Raw genomic sequence first — 24952 nt, 5'->3', positions numbered from 1 at the left:
ATAGATGCAGAAAGTAATCTTAGCAGTCCCAAAGAAAAGTGACCTATGTATGACTTTCAATATCCTTCCCAGTTGAAATAAATAACTATACATGCATTAATGTCAAATTAGGGATCTTTACACATGCTAAAATTGGTTCTGCTGAAATTAAGAATTTCCTGTTAAACTTTCTAGTAAGGAAAAGAGACCTTTTACTCCAACTATTTCCGTTCATGTAGCATTTGCATACCACTTCAAGGAGCTCAAGGAGTTGTCCTCTCAAATATATCTATGGTAAGCCATAAACCACCTAATTAACATATTTAACCTCACTGACAAGGGTTGTTAGGATCCCTGAATCCAGTAAGGATAGGTGGATGGTGTGGTTTACAAACTACCCTGCAACCCTAGAACAAGGGTTTCCGGGTGTTTTGTAAAGCACCCTAGCCATCTAGTCTTGCCAGATTCAAACATCACAACCCATGCCCAGCATGGGCAATTGTGCTAATTAGGCAGCCCATGACCAGCATGTGAGGGTGAGAGAATAAGCCACCCTGGTTTATGATTACAAGTGGCTAGAGAGCAGCACTTGTGAAAGGGACCTCGGGGTGCTGGTTGACTGCAGGCTAAACATGAGTCAGCAGTGTGATGCGGTGGTCAAGAGGGCGAACGCCACCCTTGGTTGCATAGCCAGAAGTGTGGCTTCTAGATCAAGAGAGGTATTGCTACCACTCTACACGACTCTAGTGCGCCCGCAACTGGAGTATTGTGTTCAGTTTTGGGCCCCTCATTACAGAAAGGATATAGCCAGGTTGGAGTCAGTGCAGTGTAGGGCCACAAGGTTGGTGGCCAGTTTGCAGGGGATGCCGTATGAGGCGAGACTGAGGGAACTCGGTCTCTTCAGCCTGGAGAAGAGGAGACTCAGAGGGGATATGTTGGCGACACACAGGTATGTGAGAGCATGTCACATGGAGATGGGTAGAGACCTGCTCTCCCCTGAAGAGGAAGGCAGAACGCGCTCCAACAGAGCAAAGCTCAGGGAGCCAAGGTTTCGTTTGGATGCCAGGAAGCACTTCCTGACAGTCAGGACCCCGAGGGTGTGGAATGGGCTTCCATGAGAGGTCATTGAGGCCCCATCGGTGCAGGTGTTCAAAGATAGGCTGGACATGCACATGGTGGGCATATTGTAAGTGGAGTTGGCTGGAGCCAGGGGTCAGACTAGGTGGCCTGGGAGACCCCTTCTGACTCGCTCTGTTTCTATGTTTCTGTGATCACGTGAACCTAGCCCTTCCAAGATAAAAGTCAGACTGAGAACTAGCTCTTATCCTTCCAGTGTTGAGGTTTCACAATCCAGGCTGACTACAGGAAAAATGTCCTCATTCCATGTACAGAGGTTGACTGGACTGGCAGTTGCATCTTGTATCCACCTTGTGATGGGACAGCAACATCCAAGGGCAGCAGATTAGCACAAGTGGCACAGAGCACACACAGCTCTGTCCGCCAACACCTCCCTGCTACTTCCTTTTCCTCCCGCATCCGAGGCACCTGCTTCATTTTACCCAATGCTAGAATTAACCCCATCTATACTAAATAGATACTGTAGGAGAAAGCTAAATAATCCAAACAAATAAAAGAAGTCACCAAAATAGCAATCAACCCCAAACACATCTGAACACATTACATTGATCTATGCTTTATACAGGAATGACTTAACCTCAGACATAAGCTGAAGTTCATCCATAAATCAATTTCTACATTGCTAGCCTAATGTTTTCTGAGTTTTCTGTATGGTATATCTGTGGCAGTAATAACATAGACCATTGTTGTAGTATTATACTTTGAAGTGCGGCAGTTCATCATCCTGAAACCCCAGCTGCAAAGTGCAACAATACATAGTGTAAAGACTCATTTCCGAGGATTATCATAACTGTAGTCCTATGCATTGCTACTTGGGAGTAAGCTCCATTGAACAGAGTGATGCTTAATTCTGACTGCACAAATGCAGTGATTAGAACACATGGAACTTTGCAACAAAAACCAGCTGAAATTGCAAACTTTAGGCTTTCATTATAATCTTGCAATCGTTTAAACTGCTAGTGTGAAGTGGGGGAAAAGGGGAAGGAAGTGCCCAGTCACTGTTTGATCACTATTTTCCTCATTCTCCATTTCTGCTAGGCTAAGTTCTCACAAATAGCAAAAATCAATATCACCTCATTCCTGCTACGGCAAGAGTGGTTCATCAGTTATCTTGATGTAGATTATTTTCTCTTCCTGCTCTGAAAAATGTTCAGGAGATGTTTTCCTCTATGTTGATCCTGCCCTATACCACAGCTAAAGATATCAACTTACTTTCCTTACTCGGAAGTGTCAGCTTCTCCGTGTGAGCACTATTCCAAATTTTAACATGCCATTTGGGTTTACTGGGGAACTTGCTGTTGACAGATGGAAATGAGTCCCATCTTGTTGGCAATGTTACTAGCAGTAGATAGAACCATTTTGATAGGTAGCATTGATTGATCCTTACTTGAATAAATAAGCCACCATATAGTAATACTAGAACCAATCAGGGTGGTAGAGAGCAGAAGTGAAGAGAAACACAGAAGGGCTGATATCAGCAAAGCTAGAGATTAATTTCAGGTGATTCACTACATACAGAAGCCATAGAAAATGTCAGGATCAGGTCCTGAATAACTCTGCAAGTGCTTGCAAAACCAGGAGCACCTTTGTGGGCACTTGCAAGGAGCACCTGTGGAGCAATTGTGCAGTGCAGCTGGAGACCCTGAAGCCTAAAATGCTTCCCTGCACTGCTGCGCTTTGCCACAGCAACACAAGTGTCCTGCTGACTTCTTGTGCTCTGGTCCTGCTTTGTTCCTGCCTTGCTCCAGCCGGCGCCCTTCCTCCTCTTTCCATCTTTCCTCTGAGCAGACCCTGCCTCGCTCCAGCCTGCTACAGCCCTTGCATCAACATCTCTCCAGTAAACTGACTTTGGAACTGTGTTCTGACCCTCCCTCGGACTGATTTCATCCCTGCCTTTGATCTGGACCCACTGGCTTGCCCCAAGCTTCTGGCCCATAGTGAGCTGTGGGCTCAGCTTGGGCTTGTGTCCTGGACCCAGCATTCTGCCCCTCCTTGCTGCCGCCCATGGCCCAGTCCTCACAGAAACCAAAAGAAACCATGTCATCTAATGGTTGCACATGTAATGGAAAGCACTTGCAGATAACATTCCTGTAGGGCTTGAAATGTATGAATAAAAATTTCAATTGAGGAAGAGTGGTTATTTTGACAGCTGTAATATGTCCAAACCAGAACAGATTTAATTCTGATCAGCTATTCAACTCTTTTTACATTTGTTCTATGAGCATGTAAATATAATTTTGTACAAAATTATCTGGTTTAGTCAGGATTTATGCTGGGCTATTCTGAATACAAATCATGTGTATGTGTGAGCAAAAGTTATTAAACGATAAAGTGAAATATCCTTTATGTAGGAAGAACTCATTTGAACCACCTATTTCAGTAGATGTGCCTAAACAATGTTTGCATTTTGTTACCACAAACTCATGGATAGCCTAATACAGAAAGATGTGACTTTAAGCCGCACACAGTTCAGGTGTAATATCATATCTGAGAGTAGACTAAATGGGGCTTTCTTCTAAGGAGACATGCATAAAATTTCAGGGTCCTATACTTTTTTTTTAATCAGAGAGTACAGTTAAGCTCTTGCAAAGTATGGCTGTGAAAGTTGGACCATAAGGAAGGCTGAGTGCCAAAGGATTGAGGCCTTTGAATTGTGGTGCTGGAGGAGACTCCTGTGAGTTCCCTGGACCGCAAGGTGATCAAACCGGTCAGTCCTAGAGGAGATCAACCCTGACTGCTCTTTAGAAGGCCACATACTGAAGATGAAACTCAAATACTTTGGTTACCTAATGAGAAGGAAGGACTCACTTGAGAAGACCCTGATGCTGGGAACGAATGACGGCAAAAGAAGAAGGGGATGAAAGAGAATGAGGTGGCTAGATGGAGTCACTGAATCAGTCGGTGTGAGCTTAAGTGGACTCTGGGGGATGGTGGAAGACAGGAAGGCCTGGAGGAAAGTTGTCCATGGGATCGCGGTGGGTCAGATGCGACTTCACAACTAGCAAGAAAGAGTTAAGCTCAGTTATGCAGCTCCAACTCTAAATGTGTCAAATTTGGGTGTGATTAATACATGGAAGAAAAATCACCAGATCAAAATGCCAAATATTCCATTTTGAACTCTGCAGGAAAAGCATGACATCTTTGCAATAAGAATAGGAACAAAAACAGAGCAGAACTATTATTTAAACTTCAATCAACATATAAATAACTTTGCAGTCATGCTCCGTCATTATCATGTCATATTTTTTCTTCTGAAAATTTTTAAATGTTGGTGTTGTGAAACTCTGTAAAGATAAATATGATTTGTAAACTTTGAAAAGATGAACATTATTAATTTTAATCACCACAGCCAATTTACTTTACCTTCATCTTCATCATCATCTTGGAACAGAGTTTCTCGAGAACACATTGTTGTTTGCAAGTTCTTCCTGTCCAGTTCATTTTTTCGTTCATTTAAGGTCTCCTATAAGCAGCAGAAATGAGCGAGGCTAAGTATTTCAGTGTTTGTGTGGGGGAAAAAAATCCAGCTACCAAATAATATTTTCAAATCTGTTTGTTAGAAATGAAGTATGCCAAATGAATTTAACTGTTAGAAAGGATGTATGTATAGATACATCAAAGAGGCTCTCAGGAAATATATTGCATTTATCACTGGAAACTGATTTAGACATAACGTTGGATCAACCATTTAACAGGAGCAAGAGATCAGGATCACTGCATGGGTTTCATATCTGCAGCATCCCAGCATTTCTGTTAAGAATGGAAAGCAAAAGCCTAACCATAGCAAAGAGAGTGGGGGGAAATTCACACCTGAGAATGCACTAGGGAGGAAAGTGTAGATGGGCTTATATGAACATGGGAGGAAAATAAGCTATGATGGCTTGTTTTTGCCCTGAGTGTTGCACATCAGCCACCTTATTAGCATAATTAAGCTTGACAGCTATGAACTGTTATGACATTCAGACCTAGCAATGGTGTGTGGCTGGAATAGTTTGCAAACCGCAAGCCATGAGTTTCTGGGTGGTTTGCAAACCATTCTAGCCACCCATCCTTGCCAAGTTTGAACATCATAACAACCCATGCACAATGAAGTTAATTATACTAATTATCGAGCTTGCAACTGGCATGCATGGGGAGGACAAGAGCCAGCATGAGCTACCATGGTTTATCTTTCCACCCTGAATGAATCTGTTCAGGATGTGATTTTATGGACCAGTCACATGGCCAAACCGTGGCTGACAGTCAGGCTAGAATTGTATCTATGTGATATGTTGGCAACATACAGGTATGGTATGTGAGGGGATGTCACATGGAGGTGGGTAGAGACCTGTTCTCCCCTGCAGAGGAAGGCAGGACGCGCTCCAACGGAGCAAAGCTCAGGGAGCCAAGGTTCCATTTGGATGCCAGGAAGCACTTCCTGACAGTCAGGACCCTGAGGGTGTGGAATGGGCTTCCACGAGAGGTCGTTGAGGCCCCATCGGTGTGGGTGTTCAAGGATAGGCTGGACATCCACATGGTGGGCATGTCGAGGGCAGAGCTGGCTGGTGCTGGAGGTCAGACTAGATGGCCCAGAAGACCCCTTCTGACTCGCTCTGTTTCTATGTTTTTATGTATCTGCTGTGTCACCAAGTTATGAGATGTAAAGGCTCTTATGTTTGTATACTGGACAAATGATATCTGGAAGACTAAATGAGTAATTGTAGAAGGGGTTGGGAAGGAGTAGTGTGTAATGCATCTGCCACCTCATCTGATACTCTGGCCACTCATGCTGCCTAGGGCAGAAGTGGCTGTTTCTTGGGTCAGCATCCTTTTAAAATTTAATTTCTTGCCTACACCATTGCAACTAATGGAAGGGATTTCACCGTGCATTCTCCAGGCTGGCATAGCTGAGGGGTCCAGTCCTCATAGTTTTTAACTATAAATGCTTTGTCATGTCATAAGGAATGATAGTGTTAAGGTGAAAGAATAAAATGAAAGAAAAACAAAACTGGCCTTCTCCATCTCTTGATCTTGTCGATTCATGAGTGTTTTCCAATGTTCAAATAGCTCAGACTCGGATTTCTGAATATCTTTGAGTGTGCCTTCTCTTTGAATGGTACCATCCTTCATTGCAATAATCTGGAAGATTTTAGGTTGTGAAAAAATTAATTTATAGTTTACAATATATAAGTGCTTTTTATATGTAGATTTAACCAGTTCTTAACCCTCCCAGATCACATAGGAAGATGACATTTGATACATTTATAGCTTGACTCTAGATTGGAACAGGACAGGAATCCAAAAGCCAGCTGGAGTCATTTGTTCTGAGACAGGGCCACCCCCACTGTGTAGCCAAAAGAAGCAACCTCTTTCAGGTGGCAGCATTAAAAGACTGAGGTGAGGCTGAGGAATAAATGCTGATACTTGCTGCTACATTACCTAGGCTGGGTTTGCTAAGGACTGAAGGAGTACAATTTGCAAAACTTAAATATTTTAGCAGGATGCTTTATTTGTGCTGTGAGCCGCCCCGAGGCTTCGGCAAGGGGCAGCATAGAAATGTTTTAATAAATAAATAAATAATAAATAAGAGTTGATCATAGCATGAAAGGCATCCAATTGCTTTTGAGAGAGTTAAGCGCACGCTTATATTCCTCCCAGTACAGTCATTTCACTGGATGAAATCTTTGGCTGAATCATTTCTACAAGACATTTTTCTGCTTCTTCCCAAAAATAAAAGCAGCTTCATTACCCAGTCAGCATGGGGCAGATATTGTAATTTGTGGGTAACCAGGACAACAGTCCTCTTGTCATCTCTTAGCATATTCAGGATTCCTTCTTGCATGAGATGGTCACTCAAGTGGATATCCAATGCAGAAAATGGATCATCCTAACAAAGGAAAAGATCTTATGAATGTTTCCCTGTGTAACGCTGTAAAATTGCCTTTGTAGTAGAAATCATTTCATTTAGAAAATTGTTCTCTTTTCTGTACAATTTAAAGAAAAAATTGAATTCACTTTCTTCTTGCAGTAACATTTCCATTAAATTCTGCAGAAGTATATGTGTATTGTTTTTTAAGTTCACTGTTTTGCCTCCCACCCATATGACTATTACCTAATCTTATTAAATACAATTATATGCAATAAATAATTATATAAATGTTATAAGCCTCTGTAAAATAACTTTATTGCTGTTCTTATTAGAGTATTATAGCCCCTTTTGTACTAGTGGGTTTTCTCAGAGCCATTAGTTTATCTTGATTGCAATTGTGCAAAAAACGCAGAATGAAATCAAGGAGGCAGAATGAAATCATACAGATTTACACATTTCTCTATACATACCTAAAATTGGAACAAATAACTTATTTCATTAGCTAACTCAGGGATGCACAACCTTCATGGCTTCAGGACCATTTCAGGGCGCTTCAGCAAGCCAGAGTAGACACCATGCAAACACACACCTATAATCCACTATAACCCCCCACCCCTATTTGGGTTTGTATCATATCCATTTTGTATGTCATTCTTTCACCTTCATTATTAAGTCAACAAAAACACCACTGCTTTATTTCAACAGAATATTGGGATTCTTATAATTTTAAATGTTAATAAAAATATCATTCAAGCATTTCATCCAATCTGTTTCAGACATAGGAGTTCCCATGAGTTCAAGAGTTTCCTCACCAGAAGTAACTTTTTCATTCACTTCAATCATTGCTACCCATGGCCTGCCACTGGAATTAGATTAGACAGGTGCAAACCATTTCATATGACATTTGGATTGTTGTATTTATTTTCAAAATTAGTTATAGTTTCAGGGCAAAGAGATGTTACAACTTATCTAGTTCTCCTTTCCCTGCAATTGTCCTGATTTCATTTCATTGCTCCCATAGCAATGTACCTTAAGCGCTGATACATGTAAAGCTAGCATTGTGCTAATAATGGATAGATGGGGGTGCAAATTAGAATTTTGCAAGCCTAAGTGTGGAATTACTTATGGTCAATTTACCAGGAACACAACATTTGTCTGTTGGTAAAGAGCTCTTGCCACACTGATCCGCTGGCGCTGCCCTCCAGACAGATTAATGCCCTGGGGTAAAAGACAAAACAATTCAGTTGGGGGAAAAATCAAACATGATCTATTCTGAAGCAACATTTTGCTTTAACAAACCTTCACCTGGAATTTACTATGTCTACTTGAAAGCAATTTGCCCTCTGGACAAGGAAAAGATAAACATATCAAAAGCTATTAAAGGAGACATCACTTCTATCTTCACTTTCAGAAATGTTTTCCATTGTATTATTATTAACTACTTATGCATCACTTTGAAAATACAGGGTATTTTATTATCCATCACTGACCATCACAACAGCTCCTGACATCAAAATTAATTCCCATTTTAAAGTTGAAAAACCAAGGGAATCTCTACAGGTGGGAGGATTAGAACACCCTTCACATGAGATGTTTTCCATAAGTTCCTATATGTTACATTACACAACACAAGTGTTGTGGTATAAAGCAGAATTCCAAAAAATGCATGAGATTTCTATAGGGAATTACGGCTGTATCAGGAAAAATAACTGACTTCCTTTGCCATGACAAGAGTGAAAATGGCTAGAAAACATAGAAGAAGCATTAGAGAATGATGACTTTTTGAAAAGGGACCTGCAAATTTCTGTGAATGAAGGACCGTGTATACTCAATAAATGCTTCATGCAAATTGATCAGGAGTCTATGAAATTATTACAAGAAAGGATGTTGTTAAAGCCAGTGCTATAATCCAACACTTTACCCCACTTTATTTTGAAAATAATCTGTCAAAATTATCTTTCACGGGAGCCCTCCGTGAAAGAAGTTAGGAGGGTGGTTACTCGGAGGAGGGCTTTCTCAGCGGTGGCGCCTAAGTTATGGAATGCGCTCCCCAGAGAGGTCTGCCTGGCACCGTCGTTATTTGTTTTTCGGCGCCAGGCGAAGACCTTTTTATTTAAGCAGCATTTTAAATGTTAATATTATTGAATTTTATCTGGCCAGGGCGGCTTATTTTATATTGTATATTTGTATTTTATTTTAATGTATATATTTTAAAATGTTATTTATGATGTTTTAATTTATTGTTGTAAGCCACCCTGAGGCTTCGGCGAATGGGGCGGCATAAAAATGTTTTAATAAATTAATAAATAAATAAAACATTTACAGAAGGTGAGGTGGTATCTTTGCGATGGAGCTCCTCCCTGTATAGTACATTATATATTCCCAGGAGAACTTTGGCTACTGGGGGATTTGAGAAAACAGCATTGTTAGGCATTTTTTCTGCATCTTGTCTATTGTATGTTAGATATTCCTCTACCTTCTTTGCTTCTTGTGATCCATGTCAGCTTGGCTTATACCTGATATTTCAATGGCATCATTTAGATGCCAGGATTTCTCACTTGGAAGATCCAGTAATATCTGCCCTGTTTCCTGATTGCCTTATCCCACGTTAAGGTGCCAGGATTCTACACAGTGTGACAGCTGTCACGCGTATTTGGGACAAAGGCTAAGTTTTCCACCCATCTCACCTTAGTCACCTGCTGAAGCCTCATTCCTTTCTCATATATAATAAAAAATACCATTGATTTCAAGTAGATATAAACTGTGATAGCAAGGAAAGGTACAACTAACCAGCTTGTATTTGAATTAGACTGCTTTAATATGCCATTCTCTTATAGATTCTAGATAACTAAAATTGTTATTATATTCAATAAATATGCACCTTAAATGCAGTATTTCGGGATATCAGGAAGACTGACTGAAGCTTGAAAGGAATGTTTTATTAGCTAAAGCAGCAACACTGTTTACAAAGTGTAATGCTTTCAAAGTAATGATCTGAAAGTGTATTTGCTTTACAAATTGGTTTTTTCAAGGAAGAGTTAGAATTTTAAGAACATATGACAAGTTTGGGTACTTAGCCCTTTTAAAAAAATCTTGTATATGGCTACTAACCCTCTCTCCAATTTGAGTTTGGTCTCCATGAGGAAGTATGTCAATATCAGGCTGAAGAGAGCAAGCATCAATTACTGCTTTGTACCTGGGGAAACAGAACTGGTAATTGTCAATTCACATGGAGACTGCCTCACAAGCACATTTTACTTGCTTTTACAGGCAAGCTTAATCAGTTGGAGAAGCCACATGCTGGAAAATGCATGTTTGCAAAGCACTAATTGTTCTAATGGGAACACTGTCTACTCCACACAAATAAGTGCCATTTTAGCTAATAATGCACTGTAAGGTGCTCAAGTGTGAAAAATAGATGAACCATTCCCTAGTTCTGTTCTTGGGTGTGATCCTGATTATCTTGAAGAGATTATCACACATTTGCAAGGCACCTACAGCCATCTTTGAGAAGCCCATTGTCCCAGTGACTGTAACAGGGTTAGTTTAGAGGTTTAAGTTCTCAGGAAGGTGTCATTGTAACAGTCTGAATGGGAGTTTGTGATCGCCAAAATGGTTATCAACCCACTTTCCTGAGCAGTGATAAAAAGGGGGACAAATGTGCCAAAGGAAGCCAAAGTGGCTTGACTTCAGAGAGGGAAGGGAGAGGGGCCTTGTTCCCCCTGCAGTGTCCCCTGGAATACAGGGAGAGGGAGAAGCACCCATTATGAGCCCACTCATCTGTCAGGCTCACCATCATAGATGCCCTGTGGAACAACCAACCTATCATGGTAAAATCACCACAGCAGATTACTGTGATGTGTGGACCTACTGAATTCTGCAGAAACAGGTTAATTTCATTTAGCACAGCTTGCCTGCATAGAACTATGTGCTGATTGGAGCAATGCAACTATTAGGATCTTAGCTAGATATTGCTGATAGTTCTGTGTTCACATGGGAACCTTAACACTGTAAGATGCGTAGCACAAGAATCAGCTTGTTCCCACAAAGGGTTTCTATGCCCATAACACGAAGTGTGCAATGCTGGCACAAAGACTCTCCATAAATGGTGCCAATCAACTTGGAAAGCAGCCTCAGATGTTGTACTACCTGCATGATGCACCTTTCACATGGAAGTCTTTTTCAATGATCTGGTTCACAACATAAAACATGGTGACTTGTTACCATTGGTTACTTCAGGGTAGCTTGCCATGTCATCCAAACTTGGAGTGTTCTTCATTTTATTTTCTATAAACAAGCCACCCTGAGAACCCATGGCTTGTTCAGGGCTTCACCATGATCAGGGTAGCTTGGTTTTAGGCATTTGTTGTGACATCTGAATTCAGCAGGCAATTTCATTCTATTTTGTTGGGGGTGGCTAGAGAGCTGCTTGGAAAGAATGACAAACCGACAGCCATTTCATGTGATTCGCTAGTGCTGCTGGTAAGCACCCTCATCCCTTAACAGTAACCTCCATCTTGTACTCCTAAAAATCAAGAACAAAGGATACTGGGGAACATCCAGAACCGGTTCACAACTTATGCTTCTTTATTTAAAAATTGTTTTTATACAAGTGTATGTATTTTAATGAAATGTTTAGGATGGTATTTACATAATTATCCCTCTGCTTTATTGCTCTGCCATGAAATGTATGTGTATATTTGCAGATCCTTTTACTCTGCCTTGAAATATGTGCATCTTTATTATGCCAAGTCTGCATCTTCTCTGATCCTATTCACTTCCTGCTCTGCCTTGAAATTTATTTATCATACATTTATCATGTCAATGCTCTGTAACCAATATGCGTATCAGACAGCTAACAATGAACCAATATCTAACCAACAGAGGGAAGTAAGAAACACAATGAAGTGGCTGTGGGGAACTGAAAGTGGCTGATGGCTACATGATAATGAGCTTCTGGAGCAGATGTAATTACACTGGAAGTACAGAAGGCAGCTTTACCTATTTTGTTGAGGTTTTCACTAGAAGCAAGTGCCAAAGTGGAGAATAGAACTGATAAGAAAGGGTTGTTAGTATGATGTGCTAAACAGTGGAAAGCAGTTTTGCAATCATGCACGCTTGCCCCTTACTGTTTTTTTTAAATTGTAAAAACATTACTGTGTGCGTAAGGGCTCAGAAAACCACATGCATATTGTGATTCTGATGTAAGGAGAGGGGGAGTTTCCCTTGTGAGCTGGAAACACGAGTGGACCAACTGCAGAGAGGATGCTGATGTAGGAAATGAGGGAATGAGGCTTTCTGTTCCAAGGGTACCTGAGATACATGCTGGAGATAGATGGGAGGACTGAGCAAAAACAACCCATGGGAAGCTGCCGTGTGCTCAGTCATAATGTGGGTTATTCAGTGAGCAGCCAGCCTGTGGGGAGTGATCTATAGGATGGCTTAGCACAGTATGCACCAGCCCACTAGCTTCCATGTGAGTGCTGCAATATTTGCATTGGCACTTAGTCAAGCTGGTGAATTACACCTGCTGTCAATATAGGACTTTTAGAAAAGAGAGAGCCCCAATCAAGATGTTTCAATGCTTCAAATCATTACTCATTTCAAAGTCATAGCAATTCAACAGTTGAACATTTACCCAGAGAAAGTGTCAGCAACAATTATAAAGGTTCACTCTATGTGAGATTTAGTATTTGCATTTGCATGGTAGTTAAATACATTACCTTTGTTTATTGAAAGGGCTCTCAAAAGTGATATTCTCTTCCACTGTAGCATTTAGCAACCATGGTTTCTGGGAAGCATATGCCACCGATCCTCTTTTCCTGGAGAAAAACACAGAGAAATATTCTACTGCATTTTGGTTATTTCCTAAAACAGACACTTAAATGAGTCTTCACTGATGCATTCTTTCAGTGTCTTTTGTAAATATAATTTTATATTCCATACCTCTCATACAAAGGGCATAGATGCATCATTAATAAATCCCTTTTGCAACATTCGTGTATTCTTTATATATAAGGTACCTCCATTTACTTTGCTTCTGCCTTTGGTATTATTGCCTCATTAAAGAGTGGCTAAGTCATGGTTTGTTTTTTAGAGTGGCATAAGTTGTACTAAGTGGTTCTAGATAATGTCATATTAATTAAATATGAAAGGTGGCAAAGCTTAAAAGTTTTAACTGGAAGGGCTGTCTTGGGCCCCATAGATTCAGCAAAACCAGCATATATGGAAAATGCTTTGAAATATTTACAGGAATGAACATATTCTGTTTATAAAGAATCCGGGTGAGTATATGATTTTTTTGCTTACATATATAACTCTCTGGCTAGGTTCACATGTCACAGCAAGCAACCTCGTGCAGTTTCCATTGCAAAAGGGTTTTTGCCTAAACTTAAAAGTTATACAATTGCACAGTTCCTTTGGCAACATGGCTTCTGTGTTTCCCACTTCTCCTCCTACTCTTACCATGCATTGCAACATGAACAAAACATTTTTCCTTATGCAGACCAGTCAGTCCTAGAGGAGATCAACCCTGACTGCTCTTTAGAAGGCCAGATACTGAAGATGAAACTCAAATACTATGGCCACCTAATGAGAAGGAAGGACTCCCTGGAGAAGAGTCTAATGCAGGGAACAATAGATGGCAAGAGAAGAAGGGGACGGCAGAGGATGAGGTGGCTAGATGGAGTCACTGAAGCAGTTGGTGTGAGCTGGTGGAGTAAAGGAAGGCCTGGAGGAGTGTTGTCCATGGGGTTGCGAAGGGTTGGACATGACTTCTCAACTAGCAACGAATTGTTTCTTATGGACCTCAACAGCCTTGTCCTGTTTGGTCTTCTGAGATTTTGAGGTGGATTCTTCCACTTTCTCCTCCCAAGTGTACCTGCATCTCTGAATGCTTACACCTTCAGCCTCCAAAGGAATTTTTATTAAATCATAAGGAACAATTTTGCTGTGATTCCCCTTTGTCTCTCTATTTACAGTATTTTTGCTCTTTCTCCCCATTTCCAAAAGTAAACAGGGGAAGGGCACAATAGTAATATATCAGGTGATGATTTGTGCATGTTGCTAGGGAACTGTGGATAGTAGAGAAGGGATGGCTAAGCAGCCATTTCCATGGTGGGTTCTCATGATGTGTAAACCTAGTCAGTGTATAGTAAATATGGTGCTCTACCTATTCTATGGTTTGAAGGATTATTTATGGATAATGAACAGGAAGACTTTACAGTTCCAGTTTTCAAATGTTGTAAATATAGCATTTATTCTTGTACAACTAAGAGCTGAGTTTCATTAGGCCCTAATTGCCCCAAATCTCAATCCAAGAATCTGCTTACTCATAATCTGTATCTACTGATAGGCAAAGAAAGCAAAAAGCAAATACAATATGAAATAGGAAAGGAAACCATCAGTTCAGAGCACTTATCCAGCTTTACATTTAACCAATCATGCATACCCTCTTCAAAATATATACTTGCATTCCTCATGTGGTAAACTAAGCCCAAAATCATTTTCAGGGTGCTGGATTGTATACTTAATGTTGGAGATTAAATCTGGAAATCTTTATGGAAATTCCAATAAAAAGTTCAGCTAAATACTTTCTTTTAAAAATAAGCTTGCAAAGTAGAAGGCCACTTTGTTTAAAAAAAAGCACACTTGAAATGACTGTAATTAGCAGAACAAATAATCTGCATTCATCATTCAGATTAGGAAGTAATATTTTGAGTTTGGATACCTAAGTATTTTATATGAGTAAAACATGTTCCATTAAATTTACTGCATGGGGCAAAAATGGGGGTAAAACCTGCTCTCATGGCCCACATCAAATTTGGCTAGAAGATTAATTATACAAATGAGAAATATTTGCTTATAAAGGTTTGGTTTAATGTTACAGAAACTTCTGAAAGCTCTTCCAGTTCATTTTCAAAATGCATACCTGTTATCCATGTCTACAACTGTTTCCCTTTCCAAGCTGCAGAGAAGGTATATGATAAAATATTAGTTTAAATTCATTTCAGCAAATACTGAAAAGAATGTTTAAATTCGCAAACTCAGAAGTGTAAATAAATGTCATTTTAAGATTCACCATGCATAGCTTGTAAGGCAATTCACTGAAGCCAATGACAAATCCAAGATATATTATCATAATCAATTAGCTTTAAAAAGAGCCGCTCTTTACATTTTTAAAGCTCAAGTAGCAATTTTATTTTATGCACTGTTTCCAGTTAGTTTTCTGCCAGTTTCACAATAAACATCTCTTCTTTTTCCCATGCTGCTATGTATACTATGTGCTACATCCCAGGTTCCCTGTGGTAACAATCATTCCAAAAAGATGAAAAACATACACTCATTCCAATAGGCCTTGCCAGAACATGTTTGGAATGTAGCACTAGTCAGAGCCCATCTGGAATACTGTGGCCAGTTCTGGGCACCAATATTTAAGAAAGTTGCAGAAAAATTAGAAAGGGTCCAGAGGAGGATAACAAAAGTGATCCATAGTTTGGAAACACTTTCCTATGAGGCGAGACTGAGAGAACTGGGTTTGTTCATCCTTGAGAAGAGAAGAATGAGGGAGGACATGATACCACATCAAAGGCTGTCACAAAGAGGACACAGAATAATCAACTCAAGTCATGACAACTCAGATTCAGGCTAGATATCAGAAAAAGCTTCCTCACGATCGATACAACACTGGACCCAGTTGCCTAGAGAGGTCATGGGCTCTCTCACACTAGAGACATTCAATGGGAAACTGGACTGCCATCTGAGTGAGATGGTATAAACTGGAATCCTGCAACAGCTGGGGGTTGGACTCGATGGCCTTCATGGCCCCTTCCAACTCTACTATTCTATGATTAGCATTCTATTTCTCCATCTTTTTCCTCAAGCTTTTGTTATACAGCTCTAGAAAGTATTATATCATTCTTCAGATGACATTCACAGGCAACAGTTCGATGCAGATCTGAACAGGAGGTTTTTGAAATACAGTTTTTATTTCAGTTAGAGTGTTTGTGATACAGAGTGTTTCATAAGAAGGTATTTCTCATGAAATATCAAAGTAACAGTCCCTCCAGTTTGTTAGAGTTACCTCCCCTCCCTTTTCTTTTTTGAAAGGCTTGACTCCACCCTCAGGGAGATTCATGTTGCCTGTGGGCCAGATGGTGGGAATGCTGGGTGTTACTTAATTGGGCCGCTCATTTGGCTTGACACTAGTGCACTGGATTAATCCATTCACATGTCACCTCTTCAGAGTCTTCCTGTTCTCTACGGTCTCCTCTGAACCTGAGGTGGTTGGGGAACATTCTAACTGTAAATGCTGTGATTTGAGAGAAATGGCCTCCATCCGAGTTAATGATTGAGCTGAATTATCTTTTGTTCCCTTGGGTGGTGTCTACCACTGTCACACTCTAGGCCTTTGATGCAGCACTAAGCATAAATGACGTTTCGCACAATGTTGCTAGCATATGCTCATATGATGAATCCTCAGAAAACCTGTCAAACCAGCATATGCTATTGGTGTTGCAATAGAAGTTGCTTATGCTAGACTTATGTAATGGCACAGTGGAGCAGCAATGTTGGACACTGTCCATTCTAACATAATAAATTTGACTCATGATGACCAGAAATCACATAAGTTACCATACCTGACATCCTCTCCTGTCTCACTGTCTGGAATATTGCTGTATCATCAGTAAAAAGCAGAAAGAAATTATGTATATAAGTAAATAGGAACAGTTTACACAAAGGAAAATTAATAATTATATTCTACTTTGTATGCATATTTTGTTTACAAGAGCTGTCAAGGACAGGGCCCTTTGAAGGTGACTCTTACTGTCACCACAGGTCAAAAATGATTCAACAGCATGTAACAACAACATTCATATTACAAAATATTTTCCACAGCGCTGTTTGTTTCAGGAATAACAGCTATCTCAGGGCTGCCTATCTTGGTATGAGCCTGTCTGGTTATTAAGACCAGCAGAAGAGGCCCTTTTGAAGACACCCTTGCTAGCTCACAGGAAAGGGCTTTCTCCTGTGTTGTTGTCTGCAAACTCCACAACACCCTTCTTGTGGAATGATGACTGGCCTGCACTATCTCTGTGCTCAGAAAAGGGGAGAAAACACATCTTTTTAACCTGGCTTTTGAAGTCATTGTTAGGTTGTCTTTAATGCATTAGTATGTTTTATTTGGTTATGGTTTTCAGCTTTCTCAGCTGCTGTGGTTGGTTACAGAAAGGTATGTAAAAATACAAGAAACAAACATATTTCACAATGTTTTAGCAGCCATAATTACTGCTAAATGTCATATGACCATTTTCCCCCAATCTGGACAGGTGATTTGACTTGTTCAAAAACAATAAGTCAGCATTTAGAGAATCCAGTTTTGAAGTGTAATTTGCCAGCATTTTCTCTGAAAGCTGTGCTTGTGGAAAGTTCTTATTTAGCACCATAAAAATCAGTTTATCCCTCCAGCATTTTTTGTTGTGGTGAACTGCAGTGGAAATAAACGTGCATTAAGGAGTTTATAGAGCTGCCAGGCTGCTGACAGGGACCAGCCATTACTCTCATATAACGGTCCTCTATCAGCTCCACTGGCTTCCAGTTGAAGTACGGGCCCAATTCAAGGCGCTTGCTTTGACCTATAAAGCCCTAAATGACTTGGGACCAGGATACCTGAAGGAACGTCTCCTTCCTTATATGCCCTCATGCCCCTTAAAATCTGCAGGAGAAGCCCTGCTCTGGGAACGCTCTCTAAGAGAGGTAAAAAGGTCATCAACTCAGAATAGAGCCTTCTCTGCTATGGCGCCCAGACTCTGGAATGCACTCCCCAGAGAGGTAAGCCTGGTGCTGAGCTTATACTCTTTTTGGCACTAGGCCAAAACCTTTTTATTTAAACCGTATTTTAAAATCAGCAACTTTTAACCTTCAGACGCTCTTGTTTGTTTTGTGATTTACTGTTTTGTTCTGTTTTAATTTAATTAGAAATCATTGTTCTTTTAATTGTTCTTTCAAATATTGTAAGTCGTCCTGAGATTTTTCTACAATAGGATGGCATACAAAAGCTTTTACTAAGTAAGTACCGTATTTTTCGCTCTATAAGACGCACTTCCCCCCCCCTCAAAAGTAAGGGGAAATGTCTGTGCACCTTATAGAGCAAATGTGCGTGTGCCCGGCACCTGGGACGCTGCTGGCCCGCCTGCACCACGTGGTACCACCTGGCCGGCATGTGCTCAGCGCGTGCTGCTCCACCCCCCCCCTCCGGTGCAGGTGAGAGCTGTGCAGCTCAGGGGGAGCGGTGCAGAGGAGGAGGAGCCGCGGGCTTTAACCCGCCGGCCGCACGGAGAGACGGACTGCTCACCCCCACCGCCCGGGAAGACCTGCCGCGGAGGAGGAGGAACCGCAGGCTTTAACCGGCCGGCCGCACGGAGGGACGGACTGCTCACCCCCACCGCCTGGGAAGACCTGCTGCCGCCGCGCCACCTGGAAGACCACCACCAGCATGCTGCCGGCCCGGCTGCACCACACCTGGCTGGCATGCGCTCGGCGCGCCCTGCTCCACCCCCCTCCTCCGGTGCAGGTGAGAGCCAGTTTTGAGAGCTTGTTTTCCTATTAGGTAATGATTCCTCAGAGACTACAGCCCTTTCACAAATCGTGTTTGCATATAAATTTGATCAGTAGCTTAGTTTTATTTCATTGACATCTTAAAGTTGATAGTATTTCAATTGCTAACACTTCTGACTAAAATTAAAACTTGAATTATAATGTTTCATAAAATTGCATGCTCTCAAGCTTACATTGCATATTCCATTGGTGATACTAAAAACTGATCATCTATCAAAATTTCAGACATACGATAGTGCCTCAACTTAAAATGAACCACTCTATTTGAACTAAGTAATGCAGTTTTAAACACAGAAAAGACTAAAAAGGAAAAAAAGAGGGCTTATTATTGGAAAATCTCTATCGAAATATTTTGGAACAACTGACTTTGAGTCCACCTCATAGCTTTTAAGTTGGATCAAGGCAGTAATAATGCTATTGAAATCAAAAGGCGTAAGGATCCCTTTACACAGAAAATCCTATAGAAATAGCAAAATTCTGTTTTCACTGTCATCCCAGCCAGTGTCTGGAGGCACTAACAGTAGTGTGGTGAATATGGCTATGGAAAACAATGTATGCATTCCCTCCCCCAGTGGCATAGGTTTGATCAAATTTGGAGCAGATGCTTTAAAATAAAAATGGAAATGTCAGTTGCTGCAGTTTGTTCCCATTGATCAACCAAAAGAGGATTCAGCAGAGGTGACAGTGTTGATAATGTGCTAGGTGGTGTGTGTAGGGTATACAGTGTATACATCTTGAGGGATGGCTGTACATTAATGGAAGTTCTATTCCCTTTTGACCTGATGGTTATTGATGGTGGGAAAATCTGAACATAAGCCAGTTGCTGTGCAATAACTGCTTTCGCTGATTTTGAATAAACATACAGAGAGCTTATCATAATGCACAACAGTAACAACAGTAGCTGTGCATGGGAGATAATTCTTTCTACTAACTCCAGTATGGTATATTACACTCTTTCCTCTCTCCTAGAGACACAGAGTGTATTTGCATGACATGCTAAGTCACCCTGCAAAAACGCAACACTACCCACAGTGCGCCTGACAGAACATTGGGTTTGCTGTGGCTTGTTCTCTTGCTCTTTCTTGCTTGGTCCCAGAGTCCTTTGCTGCAGAACCTGATTTGTTTCTTTCTCTGTGTTCTTTCTGATGGCTAATTTTTTTAAAAATTAGTAGCTAATGTTTCTTTGGATGCTGGAGGCCTTTGACAAAATTCATTGGAAATTAATTTTGCTTTTCTGGATATATTTATGAAATGGCTCATAATTTTAAAATCAACCTCTAGGATAGAGTTATGACTAAAAATCTATTTCAGCTTTCTTCTTTCTTGGGGGAGGTACCAGAAAGGGCTGTTCACTTTCCCATTTATATCTATGTTTCAAACCCCTGGTGGGTGCCATTAGAGAGAACAGTAGTATTCATAATTTTGTGTTTGTCTGTTTACAATTTTAAATTATTCTTTATGCAGATGAATGGTTACTGTTCAGGTGTCTATTTCAGCTTTGTTGCAATTGATTAATTATATGGAGATTTGTCTGAATATTTGTTTAACTGGTCAAAGACTGAACTAGTGCTGACTGGAGACAATGTATCTCATAGCGTATTCACTAACTGGCATTTTTGGTCTTGCCTGGATTTCTTTACTTATTTGAGAATACTTATCCCTAAAGATTGATTTCTAATAATTAAATTAAACTTGAAAAAATTGACTAATGAAATTTTCTGGGATACAGAGAGATGGGCATTGCTAAAGTTTAATTTGTGGGTAAAGTCAATACACTTAAGATAAATATTAAAACTCAGATTGTGCATATCATATACTTGGAATTCCTCTATGTGTAACTGGCAATACTGTAAAAATGTTAATTTTCTGTTTCATAATTTGGTGGGGGGGTGCATTCCAGATATCTTTGAAAAGTATGCAACATTTCATCAAGGAATGTTTGTAATACAGATCTTGTAGTATTTTATCAGGCCTTTTTCCTGACTTGTTCTAAATTTTGGTCTTTCCCACTAAGATTAGGTTTTCCACCATGATCACTTCTGGAATCTGCTCTTGTAGATTCTGTTTCCAAATGGATAGGATTAAACTCTCAGCTTATTAAAATAGATAGATTATGGTTGCTCGAGATGTTAGGTGAATAATACATTAATTACATTGTGATCTATTTTTGAATGCTAAATTGATTTCATAGCAAAATCCAGTCTTAAACATTGGTAAGAAAATGTCTTTGTGGCAGACCTGGATATTTAAGTTGGATCAGTTTGTGGAGGTTGATGAGGATTTTTGTTCTTGTAGAATTTATACAGCAAATTGCTGGCTGAATGGAAGTGCTTCTACTTGCAACAAAATCTAGGTTTGATCCTGCAGCTTTTACAGGCCTCCCAGTCTCCTTTGCTATTGGAAACACTTGTTGAGGCTGAACAGTTATATTGATGATCCATGTTTACAAAAGTTTATTATCCGTGAACAAATGTGATATACAGGGACTAAAACAGAAACAGAATAGGGAATTGGATTGTTCTGTTCAGTCCAATCAATGAATTGCGGCTTTCATGTCTATATTGAAGCTTCAGTGGTTTTTACTAATGTTGTATTCAACAACTGTTCTTACTCTTTCTGTTTATTGGATACCACTGTGTCTCTTTAATAAGGGTTTGTCTGAATTGGCTAACTGCTGGCAGCATAATACTGCTAATGCTTCTTTTAATCATATGTGTTGGCAGTACCCAGTAGTTGCCTCATTTTGGGAGAATATTAGAACATGGATACATTTTGTATTGCAACAGACTTTAACATTCACTGATGCATACACTCTTTTAAATTATCTACCTGCTCTCTGGAAGTTAATACACAGTCAACATAAATGGATATTTTGCACCCACTTGATAGCTGAAAGATTATAGCATTAGTAGGATGAAAGTTCACCTTCTATAATGCAATGGACTGACGCAATGGACTAATGCAATGGACTATTAAGTGATGTAATTACACTTTCAAAATATGAATGGATGGCATATAGACCCTACTCTCTAATGTATATGTATAAGGACATTTGGTCTGCCTAAGTTGGAGTTTATGTAAAGTTAATACATTCCTATCCATGTGTTATTTGTCTTTTTATTATTTTGCTTTGTTCTGACTTATAGTTCACCTCCTGGAAAATTTCTACTATTATGTAGCATAGAAATTTAAATAAATAAATAAGAAAGAAAGAAAGAATGTTTGGGGACCTTCCAAACCACACAATCAAGTTCATATGTTTTCCTGGCCCATTAAAATTGTACAACTTTGTCATTTAAAAATAATTACTTTTTGGTCTTTCACAAGTGCACAAGTATGTACTTATATCTGTTTGAAAGTCATGAGCTTTTGTCAATGCCCTTGTAACTGTCAAAGGCAGTGGGAAAATGGAACAAGTAACATAAATGGAAACTGAAAAGGCAAGACTGTATATAGGCTAATTTCAGCACAGTTGCCATCTGTCAATTGAACAGTAAAATTGAACAACAAAAACTAAATACACCAAAGTGGGGGAGCAACTATACCATCCTTTTGATAATGTGAGCCTCTGTCTTTTAAGTGTTGAGTTGACAATTCTCACGCTTCCATACCATTTCAACACTTCTCTGGTTCTCCACCTGTTCCAGAAAGGAGAAATATAAATTCCCCTCACATATTTTTGAGTGTCATTTCCAGAGCACTTTCTGCAGTAGCTAGAAAATTAGGGCTGTGTTGAAATGGTAGAAGAAAGAGAGAACTATCAGTTCAAAACTTAAAAATTGGAGGATTACATTGCTAAGCAGGTGACATTGTCACCTAATTTCACCAATTGCCTGCAACTGACAGTCAATGTGCAGCTGGCAACTGTATGCAAGTTAGCCTATATGGAATCTGTTACCTCAGAAACCGGAAATTTACAAATCCATTGACAAGGCGGGACTACACATATCAGAGAGTTTTAAGTGTGTACTGTAAAAGATGGACAATGACAATAATAAAAATTATGAACAGAATTGCATGATTTTTTGTGACCAGAGGAAGAAGAGGAAGAGGTGAACCAGTGACATTCATTCGGAAGAGCTGCTTGGGCATTAGTGGACCAGCTGACACTGGCAGTGGTACAGGTAAGATAGCACAGCCCTCTGGTGCTCCTGATGAGCTGCTTGCTACCTGAATCCTGCAAATGACAGTAAAATTATTGAAGATGATTTCTTCTGTCTATCAAATAGACGATTGTAAGTGCATTTTATTTGGTCAAAGAGTGGTTAATATTGTTAATAAAATAAACATTTGCAGTGGTGTTGTAACCTCAACATCTGGATTCAGTACTGATTTATTTTAATGAACTGAAATTATTTAACAAAGCCACTGTCAATTAGCATAATAAATATTACTCTGTGAAGTAGGGCATTTCTTGATTTAAGATAACATTTGCTTTGTATGGGATTGTACTGGCACAAGCTCAGAATTTCCATCCACCAATTATGCATTCTTTTATATGTAGTTTCTGAATACTGAACCAAATTCTTAAAGCAGATTCTTGTTTATTTATGATCTAAATAAAATTAAAAGGGTTTACTTACAGATATGATTTTTTTTACTAGGTGCTGTTTATAGCTATGTATATGAAAGTTGAGCAAGAAAAGCAAATGATCTTAACAGGGATATACAGCATAAATGCAGTTTGTTCTCCAACACTACAATAATCTACTTCATATGCTCTAGAACATGGTTCTGAGATAAATCTTAAAGAAAGTATAAATAAAATTACCTGTTCCAGATTACGTTCCCAGATACTTTCTGCATCTCCCCAAGTATTCCTAGCAAGAGCGATGACTTACCACAGCCCACCTGTCCTACAATCATTGTTAACTGACCTGTAATAATAGAAATGATTTTATTTGAAGTTTTGATTTATTGCAGACATTGATCCACAATCCAAAGGACTTTAGGAAACAAGCAGGGTTGTGCATTGTTTCACCTCCATTGAAGAAATTGGTGGGAAGTTCCATCTCTATCAATGCTGTGTATGTAGATATGGTACATGACATGAGTATGGATGTTTATCTGATTCTGATTCATGCACAGAAAACTACCTCAACAAATCTGTTGTATAAGGGATATTTGCAAAAACAAAACAAAGCAAAACAAAACACAAAAAACAACCCCCCTATTTATGATAACATGTGCTTTAGTACCTTGAGGAATTCGAATATCAATGCTGGACAGTGTTGGAGCTCCTTCAGGTGACCAAGTAAAAAATCCATTTGTCACCTACAGTGGCAGCAACAGTGAAGATAAATAATCAATGTTATTGCAAACCAATTTCGTATTTATTTCTGACTAGACATTCTAGGTCTATGCATTATTTGGATTACTGTTTTCAGATTTTTTTTGGGAAAGGTAGGATATGTTAACACAGGTTTATACATTTTACATTTATGAAATCTACCTGGCTAGTCTGCTAATGTTTCATTGCTTTTTTATAGCTGTCATATTGTAAACTACTGTTTAGCATGCCATCCACACCCTTGCTATGATGAAGTGCCCCAGAATGCCAAGGGAACATAGCCACCTGTATCATCACATCTGCCAGACTTCATCCAACCTTAGGCAACCTCAGGAATCAGAAGAACATTGAGGCTACATTGAGGCTGTTGAGCAGAGCAGTGAGAGTAACTCCTGATCCTAAGCTCTCAGATGCAGTGTTAGGGCGCAGCCCACTATGGCTGCTTGAATCTTTCATTTGGAGCTCTGAATCTCTGGGAGGCCATCTGCCTCACCACTCTAATGTCCATGGGCACAATGAAATAAAAGTATAGATGATCCCTGTTGCACCCGATCTACCTGGATTAGCTGACTTTTTGCTCCAGGTGCATCACATCCATATGCTTTTCAACTGAATTCTGCTTTAAGGTTATTCCCCCCGAAATCAAATCCCTTTCCTTTCCCCTGCCCTTTTACAAATAGGCAGGTAAGGTCCTATAAGATACACCAGACATTTGAGGCAATGCATATTAGCATATGCAAACTGGTACATTCTTTTTGTCCCAGGGGCCTGAGCCCTGGATCTTTTTGGTACCTAGTACTGGCCCTGGGTCTTCCAATGACACTACCAACTGTTGACTGAAGGCTGGAATAGGGGATGCCACTAGGCAACTGAAGCAATGAGCACAGCAGGCGGGGGAGGCTTGTGTGCTTTATCATCACAGTGTGCTTTGTACACCAGCTCCATTTCCTTACTTTTGGTTGGTCGGTTTAAAGGAAACTCTAGTTTTGTGGCTTACTTTTATTCTTATTTAAAACAGAATCAAATCCCCACCATTCTTGCTATTATGTTTTATAATTTCCCTAAATTTCAGGGCAATTCAA

The 24952-nt window shown here is 39.9% G+C and overlaps 1 protein-coding gene across 3 annotated transcripts in view; it reads right to left on the bottom strand.

Moving 5' to 3' along the window:
* The window catches only part of ABCC8 (ATP binding cassette subfamily C member 8), a 103029-nt gene that overhangs the window by 20823 nt on the left and 57254 nt on the right, over positions 1–24952 (bottom strand). For all 3 annotated transcript variants that reach the window (XM_044425761.1, XM_044425762.1, XM_044425763.1), the window contains 10 exons: positions 23779–23854; positions 23352–23457; positions 16603–16638; positions 14895–14930; positions 12688–12786; positions 10076–10160; positions 8102–8182; positions 6845–6982; positions 6109–6234; positions 4480–4579 (listed from right to left, as the gene is read on the bottom strand). In XM_044425761.1, the coding sequence (XP_044281696.1) occupies positions 4480–4579; positions 6109–6234; positions 6845–6982; positions 8102–8182; positions 10076–10160; positions 12688–12786; positions 14895–14930; positions 16603–16638; positions 23352–23457; positions 23779–23854 (883 nt within the window). The remainder of the gene's footprint in view (positions 1–4479; positions 4580–6108; positions 6235–6844; positions 6983–8101; positions 8183–10075; positions 10161–12687; positions 12787–14894; positions 14931–16602; positions 16639–23351; positions 23458–23778; positions 23855–24952) is intronic.

This window comes from Varanus komodoensis, unplaced genomic scaffold (assembly GCF_004798865.1).
Source record: "Varanus komodoensis strain SLA01 unplaced genomic scaffold, ASM479886v1 scaffold16, whole genome shotgun sequence".
Classification (NCBI taxonomy): domain Eukaryota; kingdom Metazoa; phylum Chordata; class Lepidosauria; order Squamata; family Varanidae; genus Varanus; species Varanus komodoensis.
This window is presented reverse-complemented; position numbering and strand designations above follow the sequence as displayed.